The sequence below is a fragment of the Danio rerio genome, chromosome 5 (assembly GCF_052040795.2).
Source record: "Danio rerio strain M-AB ecotype USA chromosome 5, GRCz13ab, whole genome shotgun sequence".
Taxonomy (NCBI): domain Eukaryota; kingdom Metazoa; phylum Chordata; class Actinopteri; order Cypriniformes; family Danionidae; genus Danio; species Danio rerio.
Genome location: NC_141025.1, coordinates 62,621,344 through 62,633,428, shown reverse-complemented (window position 1 = coordinate 62,633,428; position 12,085 = coordinate 62,621,344). Strand labels below are relative to the sequence as shown.

At 31.7% G+C, this 12,085-nt stretch overlaps 2 protein-coding genes across 7 annotated transcripts in view; both read right to left on the bottom strand.

Annotated features, from left to right (window-relative positions):
• The window catches only part of aatf (apoptosis antagonizing transcription factor), a 28,453-nt gene extending 28,277 nt beyond the window's left edge, over positions 1-176 (bottom strand). For 4 of the 6 annotated variants that reach the window (XM_087252161.1, XM_087252162.1, XM_087252163.1 and 1 more), the window contains exon 1: positions 46-176. In XM_087252161.1, coding sequence (XP_087108287.1) covers positions 46-130 — 85 coding nt within the window. In that variant the 5' untranslated portion in view covers positions 131-176. The remainder of the gene's footprint in view (positions 1-45) is intronic. The other 2 variants (NM_001083828.3, NM_001271839.1) reach the window with 1 other exon arrangement.
• A 3,681-nt stretch (positions 177-3,857) lies between these two features.
• lhx1b (LIM homeobox 1b) lies at positions 3,858-9,188 on the bottom strand. The gene is given in 5 exon segments (NM_131207.1): positions 3,858-4,650; positions 5,590-5,755; positions 6,505-6,779; positions 7,074-7,297; positions 8,981-9,188. Coding segments are annotated over 5 exon segments (1,209 nt in total). The 5' UTR covers positions 9,151-9,188; the 3' UTR covers positions 3,858-4,276.
• Positions 9,189-12,085: the final 2,897 nt, after the last annotated feature.

Sequence of the window (12,085 nt, the reverse complement as noted above, 5' to 3'; positions counted from 1 at the left end):
CTAACAACACATTAAACAACTGGGTGTGCTGTTTAAATATGATACCTTCATCTTGGTCGTCCTCGGGGTCCACGAAGTGTGGTAAAGGATTTAACAAATCCTCGAGCTGCTGTGATATGGAAGCTGCCATGTCTGTCCCACGCTGCAACTTACTGTGACATCATCAGAGCGCGCCCGAGCAGCTGTGACGTGAGTGCAAAACATAAGCCTCCCGAAACGCTTACTATAATTTATGTTAGACAATCATTTTATAACAGAGTTATGAGTGCCTATCAAATATGATTTTTTCTAATTATAAATATTCATCTAAAGAATTTGCTATTGTTTTTTGGAGCATTTCTGCTTATGAAGGGATAAGACAATCAGTCTCCCCCGGTTGTGCCACATCTATGTGCTAAAAACAGCTCTCTGTAAATTACTATTTACCACAAAGCCAAAAAACAATAATTTCCGCTCTTTATTCTAACGTGAGATAATCTCTTGTCTTAATGCTGTCCATTATTGGAACAGACACAAAATATTAATTGGAAAAGAGTACTTTATCTCAGAAATTCCTAATGTACAATAAAATCCATGAAGTGTCTTATATAATTAGACATAGGTGCTATCCTACAAAGGTTTTTTGTATTTGTTTGTGTTTTTTTTTTTTTTTTCAAAAGTTTATTTCTGAAGATTTTGATGTAAATCACTCCTTCTGTGATAACCAAACTGAAGATCTATGTCACCTTTTTTTGGAATTGTGAGTATACCAATTTTTTTGGGAAAAATTTATTGGGTATTTGAGGTATAATTCCTGATGGTATGTTCAAATATGAAAACGTTTTGTTTAGGCAATTTAACCGTTAGAATTAAATCCAGATGTTATTTTATTTATTTAATCATTATGTTATTGATCTTATTATATTGTGGCCACATGTTTTATACACAAGTGTGAATTTTATAAGCGTAAACCTTTCTTTCAGATTTTTCTTGAAGATCCTAATCTTTATCTTTGATTTCTGAATCTGTTAAATCTGTGTATCTGTTTAAAAGATACATTTCTGTTTAGCTCCCTGGCATGCAATGTGATTTAATGTAATTTAAATGTTTCATTTTGTTATTTAAAAAAAAAATGCTTACTACATTTCAAACTAATTTATAAATGATATTATTCCGATTAAACATTTTGTCTTTAAATTTAAAAAGGATATTGATATAAATTGCTCTTTTTTGCGTTTTGTGTTTGAAAACTGTACCCTACGTCTTTTGGAACTGTGTTTATGTTAAAAACAACTTTGGTATGATGCCTTTGTCTTTATGTACAGAGACAGACTCTTTAAATTTAATCTGCATTTTGAAAACATAATGTTTGGGTATTTACATATTATCATCTGAATAATGAAGTTTTTGTTATTAATCAATTCATTTTGTTGATTAACTTTCATTTCATTGTTAATTAATTATAAGGGTAAATTTTCCAACAAAAAAAAATCTGTTTTACTTTGTTTAAAAAAATTATTTTGTACTATTCAAGGTAGTAATGGAAATGCTATTAAAACTTTCCATTTTTGCTCTATTTTCCAAAATTTGGATTAATGTAAAGGGCCCACTTGTTTGTAATTGCAAGAATATTAAATATTTAAAATCATGTTTTTTGTAATTTTTTTGTATGTGTGTTTATTGGTTTCTTTCTTTCTTTATTTAGTTATTTATTTTGTATTGTTATTATTATTATTTACCTTCTATAAGCATGGTAATATATTGTTTGCTCTATTGTTTAAAGCATTATATATATAAAAGTACATATCAAAATTATTTTATAAGGGGAAAACTGCACACGTTGTGTATCAACTAAACTAAACAAATTACATAATGATCACAAAATGTATGGAGAAGAAAAGTATTTAACCTGACAGACTTTCACTTCTAGAATCTGTCATAGTTGATGGTCTTTACAACTCATTAATAATAAAGCAAGCAAACATTTATATTAAAACGTGAAAGATTTACTTATAAAATATAGAAATATACAAAATTGTAAAAGCCTACGAATAATACTGTGCACATTATTTATGGCCCTAAATACAGAAGAAAAAACATCTATAACCAGCTTAAATTTGCTTGTTGCAGGTTTTACATTGTATTCCAGCATGACCATTTAAGAAATGGGCCAAAACCCCTCTAAACGAGCTAAAAATACAGTATAAATCATATTAGGTTTAGTTAAAGCTGTTCTTTTTTTCTTGTTTGTTTGTTTTTCATGCAAGTGGATAATCTGGTTCTGTTTCTATTATTCATACATTAATTTTTTGGCTTAGTCCCTTTATTAATCTAGGGTCGCCACAGCAGAATGAACCCCCAACTTATCAGGCATTTGTTTCACACAGCAGATGCCCTTCAAGCAGCAACCTAGTATTGGGAAATGTTTCTATATCCATTTATTATTTTTATATTCTCCTAACAATTTATTAAATGCAGATTGCTCCAGAAGTCAGATTATAGATGGCCTAAAGTTTTTTTAAGAGATTATCGGCCAAATATAAGCCTTTTTTTAATATAGCATGTTAAAATATATGGCAAGGATTTTATTATACGAGCGTTCTCATTCTTTCTAGTATGATAATTTCCCGTGTGGAAAAAAAAGGCATGAAGAATAAGCCTCATTTGTCAACATGTATTTATAGTTTTGTTTCGTGTATTCTTTGTGCAAACACAATATCGTACAAACTAGTACAGTAACTCACAACTCAAATATAAATTGAATTAATACAAAAGTTTGGTTCCTTGCTTGAAGAAAAAGTTTATGTCAGTATCAAGATGGTCTATTTTTAAAGTCATTGTTGATATTTAAACCCCTGAAGAAAACGTATGTAAACAATTGACTTATCTCCATCCACTGACCATATGAAATCCATTTTAAAAGGTAGACTTTGTCTTATAGTTCAAGTCATGTTACATTTCAAATAAAGGGTTTGTCTCTGCAATTTTGAGTTTCCCTTTTGAAGGCAAACACTCTGAGATTTGGTGGAACTTATAAATAGCTCACTCGTACACTGTAAAACCCAACAGTCAACTTTATCAATTGAAATGAATGTAGTTAAATCAAAATTGACTGAAAGTTAATTCATATGAAGAGTTTTGAACTCAATGTTAAATGAGTTCATTACCTCATTACTTCAACTTAAATGAAGTAAGTTCAAAATACAAATACATTAGTTTGTTTTAACCCAAATGGTTTGTAGCAATCGGTTTTCTCAAACAGTTTGAGTTGCCTTAACTTATTAAGTTTTACAGTACTCAATTGAGTTCTCTTCATTTATTGGGTTTTACTGTGTTCAAATTGCTTCATTTACTTAAATAGATTAAGTTCACAGTACTCATTAGGATTCGTTTTTGAGCTTAAATGGTTTGTTGCAATCGGTTTCCTCAAATGATTTGAGTTATCTTAACTTTTTGTGTTTTACAGTGTATGCACTCTTAAAAATAAAGATTATTTATTGGCATTGATGGTTCCATTAAGAATTTTTAAAGGATAGTTCAACCAAAACTGAAAGTTCTGTCATTATTTACTCATCATGGATTTGTTCCAAACCTGTTTTGAATATGCTGAAGAATTTTTAAAAACTGTATCCATTAACTTCCGTATTATTTGCTATTGCAAGACAATTGTTACAGCTTTTCAGCTTTATTCAAAATATTAAATAAAAACAACCCATAAAGGTCTAGAACCACTTGAGGGGAGTAAATAATGTATAAACCTTCAGTTTTGGGTGAAATAACATCAATTGAACATTTACTTTCCACAGAGATTCAGTACAGTTGAAAAAGCTTATTAATTGTTTTGTTTAATCACACTATTCCTATTGCTGCACAGCACCTCTTTTTGGAACCTTTATTTTTAAGAGTGTGGAGAGCAAAGAAAACTTTTGGTGTGAGATGATTTCAAGTGTCATTATGGCAAAGCCTTAAAAGGCAAAGAGGTCAGGTTATGATACACATGTGAACAGACACACCAGGTGTTGTAAATATAAACATTCTGTTTCAGCTTTTTTTAAACTGTCGTTGTCTATAGCACAGCTATAAGGTCTGCAGACCCACATTTGACATTCCACTTTCAAAATACACAATTGTCGCTTAAATATATATATAAATAAATAAATAAATAGTAACCAAATGAACGAATAAATAGACAGTTATATCAATAAATTACCTAGATAGAAATACCATTGTTATAAAAAAATCACAGATGAATAGTACATATCCACATGTTTTTGTCCTGAATAAGTCTGCCTTTTTGCTACCAGACGGTCCCCTCGTTCATCTCTGAGGACAGTTGATTGCTGTATCCGTTGGCACTGAGCGAGTTCAGGGATGTGAAGGGTGGAGTGGAGTCACACATGTCAGTGGAGATGCTGTGGATGGAGGCTGGTGCGCTGGGCTCTGGACTAGGAGAGTCCCCAGGGTGATGTGATATCATCTCACTAAAGCATTGTGTGTCATTGGAGGGGTGGTGTGCTCCGTGATGGGGGTCCATGTTCCCTAGAGGCGTTCCAGCTGGGCCAGAAGAGGGCATGAATCCTAGATCACCTGGAGTATGGGCTTGGGATGACGGTGGACCCTGAGGGAAGTAGTCATAGTTTGACCCCGGGCCATAGTATTCACTTTGATAGTCTGTATAGGATAGAAAGTGGTCATCAAATAGTCATTAAATAGGATAAGACTTCCCTATATCCTCCCACATAATTTATAAATTGTCAGTATGATTGTCTTGAATTTGTTGAGCAGAATGGATGAAAAGTAAATACTAAACATCACTATAGGCCTGCTTAACAGAGCTTTAGTTATTTTGTACATTAGAATGTTTTCTGCTTACATTTGTTTTATTTCTGAGCAAAAGTCACCAACTAACATAACATTGAGTAACAGTATAACAAAAACTAAATATTTAAAGTATTAAGAACAAGAAACACAAGGGCATATTAAAAGTCTTTATTTAGGAACCACTATGCACTGTAAAAAATGTCCAGATTTTCTCAACATGTTTCTGTAATTTTTACTATATTCATTTATACTATATTTTTACTGTAATTACTTATAAAATGAGCTAAAACAACAGAATTCCTGATTTTATATTTGCTAAAATGTTGTTTTGTTCGTTCATTTTCCTTTAGCTTAGTCTCTGATTTATCAGAGTGACCACAGAGGAATGAACCGCCAACTATTCCGGTTTTATGCAGCAGATGCCCTGCAGCCGCAACCGTTGGGAAATTGTGTTGTTCAATCCACCTAATTTTGTCAAAACTAATAAGCTAACTAAATTCCTTTATGTTGTGCCAATACAAATGAATTGTGTTGAAACCAGCATTTTTACAGTAGGCTAATAATAGCAATATTATTAATGTTGTATTACAATGTAATGTTTATGTGTTTTGTGTAGTACATATAAGCTTGCATTCATACATTTATTTATATAGATTGAAATAAATTGTAGATTTTGTTAAGCATGAAGCATTGATGCTTGTTTACTTTTTATGCTGCTATAACGGTTTCCACCAATGTACTGTCTGTTACGTACTTGTTTCTAATTAATATTCATGAATATAAACTGACCGCCATAAAAAGAGAAATGTCCGTTGGCCATGAGCTCTCCTGGTTCCATTCGGTCGCCCAGTGCTCTCATTCTCCTCGGGCTGCGGAAGAACATGTGTCTCCTGGCGCCCAGTGCGCTCAGCTGCTTCATGCGCCTCTCTTTAGAGCGCCGATTCTGAAACCACACCTGCACGACACACCAAACGCACAAAAGAAAATGGGACATTAATTTTCATATTAATAAACCACTGAAGTATTATTGCAAGCAGCTAACGTTGTCGATTCACCATGTATTGATGCTCCAGCGATGCTCATGTTTAATAGTCCTTAAAACCTATTTTGCCAATACTATTCACTAAATATTTTTTTTATTTTATTTACCCCTATTATAATAGTGAACTAGAACTAGAGTCTTAAATGTAGCCAAATGTCGTTATAGTGCATATATTTCCACTTTCAGAAATATTTTTAATTCATCATAAAACATTATTATAACTTACTTATGCTTCTTTTTTACTTAAATTGTTCACAAGCCACTAAAATCTGACTGGATAATAATAAATAAATAAAAATCACGTGACCACACAAGAGATAACATTATGAATTAAGGCGTTTGGAAATCAAGTTAAGGTAGGCTAATTTATTGAAACCATGGTCTACTTGAAGGCTGTTTATTCAACGCATTTTACTTCAATAGATTAAAAGAATATATAACGCTATACGATAATATTAATTCATGGTTTATTCGTGATATAACGTTGTGCGTAACGATGCGCGTTTATTTAAATGAACGCATTTTATATTTTATTTACATCGACAATAATTTTAGTGTCTAATTCAAGTTACATAGATCGTTTTAGCAAGTATTCAGTCTCACAACGTGCGTCTATGATTTTTTTTTACATTGCTTTTTTTGTTTTTAATAAACCCACTTGCCTGAATTACGCGCATATTGAGGCCGGTCTCCTGCGCCAGCTGCTCTCGTATGTGTCTGGTGGGTTTGGGGGTGGCGGCGAAAGCAGCTTTCAGTGTCTCCAGCTGCTTGGCTTTGATTGTAGTTCGAGGCCCGCGACGTTTGCCACCCAGATTCTGTTCGTCATTTTCATTGTTGCAGGTCTCCTTGTCTGACATGGGTCCACTCTCAGAGTCTTTGTAATCATCCTGTGGGTCTTGAGACTCTGGAGATAAGCTCGGGTCACTGCAGGTGGTAACTGTAAAAAAGCACATTTAGAAGCTGTTATGTAGGCCACTTAAATATCATGCGTAAATTATCATGTAGGCCTATTGTCTATCGAAATGCAATGCCATTCTACACAGACAACGCATTTTGTATCACTAATACATTTTAATAAATAGTGTCATATATTTTCATAAAGACCCGCCAATTGCCTGCAGTTAACGAACACGGAGATGGGAAAAACTAATACTCTTGATTGTATCCTCATGTGTCTAATGTAAATATTTTATCTCATGTAGGCCCACAAGGCCCAAAATCACCGACTTACTTGACAGAAGGTTTGTGTCTTTTCCATTGCTGTTATTCAAGTAATCCTCCTTGCAGACAAATTTATATTCATCTAGGATGTACAGTTCTTCGCCGGTGGAAAGCTGTTTATTGCACATAATGCAGGTGAAACAGTTCAAGTGAAAGACTTTGCTTCGCGCTTTCCGAACGAGATCACTGGGCGAGATTCCCTGCGCGCAGCCTCCACATTTAGTGCCATAACGTCTGACATGAAAAAACAACAACAAAAACATAATTGTAGTCATTGAGATAATATTGTAGTCATAGAACGTGAAAGGGAATATCAAACATGCCAGAGAACACAAACCAAAGGGTTACGGAAATTTAAACAAGAACAATTTAACAGCATTTTTTTTTTCATGAAAAACGTTTTACCACGTCCGTTTCTACTTAAAAAATAGCTCAATTGATTCCTAATGTCAAAATGCCTGCATTATATGCATATCAAAATGTTTGTAATTGTCAGACCCAATGGTGACTGTATTATTGCAGTCAATTTTGAGACTTGCTGCACATGTCTATGTCATTAAATGTTAGAATATTACACAAGGCAATTCGAGCTATTAAAATCTTTATAATACTGTTAAATATTGTGATAATGACACTGGAGTAAAAATGAAAGTCTTATTAGAGCTATAAACCAAACTCAAGCTCTCCAGGTATTATGATAAATATAACATAAATGTTACACGAAGAACCTTTAACATCCCAATGGAGATTTCATTTAAATAATGTGCTTCAAATTAGGGAAAAGAGTTATTTTAAGAACTGTTAAAAAATGTTAAAACACCAAAAATGGTTCTTTATGGCATAAATGTAAAACCCTGCTTTTGGAACATTTGTTTAAAACACAAAACACCTAGAATTACAATAAACATGAATTAAATACACTCCAACGAATAAAGCTAACGATTGTTTAAAAACTGTTTAGAAACCTGTTTAGAATAATAAATGTGTTGGTTCGTCTAGAAATTTTTATTAATGTTCGCATTTTTAAAATACAATGTCATGTTAAATATAACGAATTCTAACTTGCTATTTAACAATACATATCCTAGGTTTTTTTTTAAACATACATTATTTTACAAATAATAATCGTTAAAACATTTGAGGTAATTTATTTACCATACTTTACAGCCTTTTCAAAGATAGCATTTTATAATAATGATCAAAATAAACATATTATCCACCTTTAAAGAAGCACGAAGAACTACACAGAATTACTTTAAATTTATATGGCTGTTTTTAGGCTATGTCGCGAGTGACTTTGACAGAATGTATTAACAGAATATCCCTTTCCAAACTTCGCAAGCGACAATATACATTCTTTTGTCCTCGCGCGTGCATGTAAATGCAGTTCACCAAAATGGTTATCAAATGCGTGCTGGATGTCTGTGACTTTGCACTTGAGCTCATTCATTATTCAAATCCACTTATCGCATCTTTGCTCGAGCTTTTGCAAACAAACGCGTGTGCTGCGAAAAAGATTGAGGCGAGGCAGGGCACACATCCTTCAGGTGTAAATCTCGTCCCCTGCCTGTCTGACACTCATACCTTGTAAACAAAGAAAACTGTTTTAGGCTGTCACGTAACAAGTTGCCAAGCATTTGGGGTTTAGTTAATGCAATGCGTATTTCAGGTTTGTAGAATTTATATTATTGCATTTATTATATCATGCTATATTATTGCTGTTTAATTTTTTATATTACAAATATGTCATTATTATGTTATGATATTGTAATATTTTATTAATGTTAGTTTATGGGGTAAAATCTTTGTCAATTCTAGTTTAGTCCTAGTTTTGGTGTTTTAACAGAGAAAGGACAATAGAGGAGCAGTGCATGAGCTGAAATGTCCCTTAATGCTTAATTTAATTGAAATGCTCACCTGAAAAAGTCGTTTTTGCAGTATAACCTTCCTTCTCTAGAAAAACATCTATCAGTTAAACTGCATTTACAGTCACAGCATTGCACGCATTTTGCATGCCAGGCTCTGTCCAAGACGCTCAGCAGAAATCTGTCTAGAATAGGCCTCTCGCATCCAGCACAGTGGACCATGTTTTGAGACTCCAGTCCTTGGTGAGAAGCAAAAATCGGATGACTTGTGCCAAAAGTTGGAGAACACTATGTGGTCCTTGATCCAAGTAAACAAAAAGTCATCAAAAAGGCAGGCATTGAATATAATACAGCATTCCAAATTTAGTTTGAAGATGACAGCACTCAAACGGACAAGTGTCGGCTCCTGATTAGACGATTAAACATAAGCTGATCGCTTATCATTAAGATGGATAAAAAAACTATTTAGTATAGGTCTTATTTCAATCTCGCCTGGAATGATTAATTATTATATATTTTGTATTTATACAGCGCGCGCGGGATGTCCAATACTCGAAACGCTTGAACATAAACGCCTTTCTTATTATAAAATATATAACAAATCAATAAACTCAAAGCGTATCACATAGATCCCATGTCAATTGTGCGTAATGTCCAGTGGTACCTCGCTCTGCTTCTGTCGCTGGCATGCGCTTGGATGCTGCCGATAGACCTTATTCCATGACAAGTGACGTCATTTTGGAACAGAACCAATCAGATCGGAGTAATTTAGGTGAAAACACTTTTCAATGCAATTTCTGCTGCCTATAGTCCATTCGGAAGCAACACTGAGTAGTCTCAAAACAATCGCAAATGGTGACTAATTACAAAGATTATATTCCAGTGGAAGAATAAAACATTGTATATTGTATAATGTTTCTAATTTTCTTTTTTTAATAATACATTTGTCTAATAAATAGCTGATATACATTACTAATTAGAAGTTAAAAAATCAATATAATGCGCTTTCCAAATAAATGTTTTCGTGTAAAGAAAAATAAAATGGACATTAGGCAATTGACTGATTGAAGCTTATCAACTTTAGCATATTCTTTCCAAGGCCATTTGAAAAAAATAAACTGTAATAAGCCTATATATATATATATATATATATATATATATATATATATATATATATATATATATATATATATATATATATATATTCATAAATATATGCTATATACTAAAATAATTGAGAATATGGAAATGCTTTTTCAAATTTCTGTTTTAGTATTGCCTGAAATAATCAAATGTTCAGGATGTTATAAAACAAAAATAAATTAAATATATAGACCTAATTCAACTTACAAAATAAAGTCTATACACTTTAAAATATTTGACAATTTGTTTACAGTAAATTACTGGCTAATAATTGCATTACTTTCACTGTAAGGTACTGTATACAAATTCACAGTAAATTACTGTGAGGTAGTTAATAATAACACTAATTCTGTATATATTTTTAATATAAAAAAGTGCCTGTATTAGCATAAAAGTTCATGTGTAATAATTTCTATGTAAGTGTTGGAATTCATATCACTAACATGCAAAAGTTATATACCTTTTTTTTTTTTTTTTACAGTAATTTGCTGTAATCATGATGGCTGCCTTTGTTTCACAACAAAATTCTGAGTACAAAAATATTAGGCTAAATCTTTATAATTTAGTTCCCCCGGGTCCCAAGTCCCCTTAACCAAGTAAATAACTAAATTAAGGCCTTGATTTTGAAATATTTTACAGCCATATATGATCCAGAATTTAACCACAATTTAAATAAATAAATAAATAAATAAATAATTAAATAAATAAATAAATAAATAAATAAATAAATAAATAAATAAATAAATAAAAAAATAAAAAAATAAATAAATAACGACCTCGACGGCCATGTGGGAAAAGAAGGACATGGCCGTTTCCAGCTCAGATGAATGTTCCTCTGCGATTGTTCTTTAGTACGGGTGAGAGGGCAAGGATCACTAATGATTATAATATAAAGTCTCCGGCTGCGGGGAGATTTTTATCAGCGCGCAGGGAGCCGTCGGAGGAGCTGCTCAGAGAGATACTGCGAACAAGCGTCAAGCCTGTATGCCGAAGATATCATTAGCTGTGGGATTTGATTCTCTACAATGCAATCAGAGAAGGCCTTCTTAAGACTTTATTGTTTAATCAAGTCCTATTTGCGTGGCGTGAGAGACATCTAAAGTTTGAAACAAAATTATTCAAGTGACACATAAATAAGCCAAAGCTGTCAAAACAATGGCGTATAAAACCAAAAAACAAAGGTTCCAAACAGTGTTTGTGCTTTGCTATTGTTTTTGGAAAAACCTAGTGCTGATAATAACTAATTCCCTTTTGCTTTGTTAATGGGTGATAAAATGGTTGGACATTTAGGTTTGTTTCCGATAGTTTGTTTGTTGGAACGTAAAATATTTTCATTAAAAAAAAAAAAAAAAAAAAAAAACGTTGTTTATAGCTAGAAAATAAATAAATAATAAATGGTTTCTTTAGGAAATTAATATTAATATATTTTCCAAAAATTTATCATCGAGAACAGTGAAATCAACACAGGAAGCACTGAGATATTTTGTAATTTATTTTATGAAGTTAGATCTGTTTAAAGCACATTTTCCGTTTCAGTTTTAATATTTTTAATAATAATATTATTAATAATTAAATAAAAATAATAATAACAGCAACAACAACAACAATAATAATAATAACAACAACAATATAATAATAACAGTAAAATAATAGTAATAATAATAATAATAGTAATATAATAATAACAGCAACAATAACAACAATAATACTACTACTAATAATAGCAATATGATATTAATAATATTAACAACAACAACAACAACAACAACAACAACAACAACAACAATGATAATAATAACAATGCTAATATTAATAATAACAATAATAATAATAATAATAATAATAACAATAATAATAATATTAATAAAGGGACTAAGACGAAAAGAAAATTAATGAATGAATGAATAATAATTAAATATGAATGAATGAATGAATAATAATAAAACCAACAATACTAATAATAACAACAATAGTAATAATAATAATATATATATAATAATATTTTTAATAATAA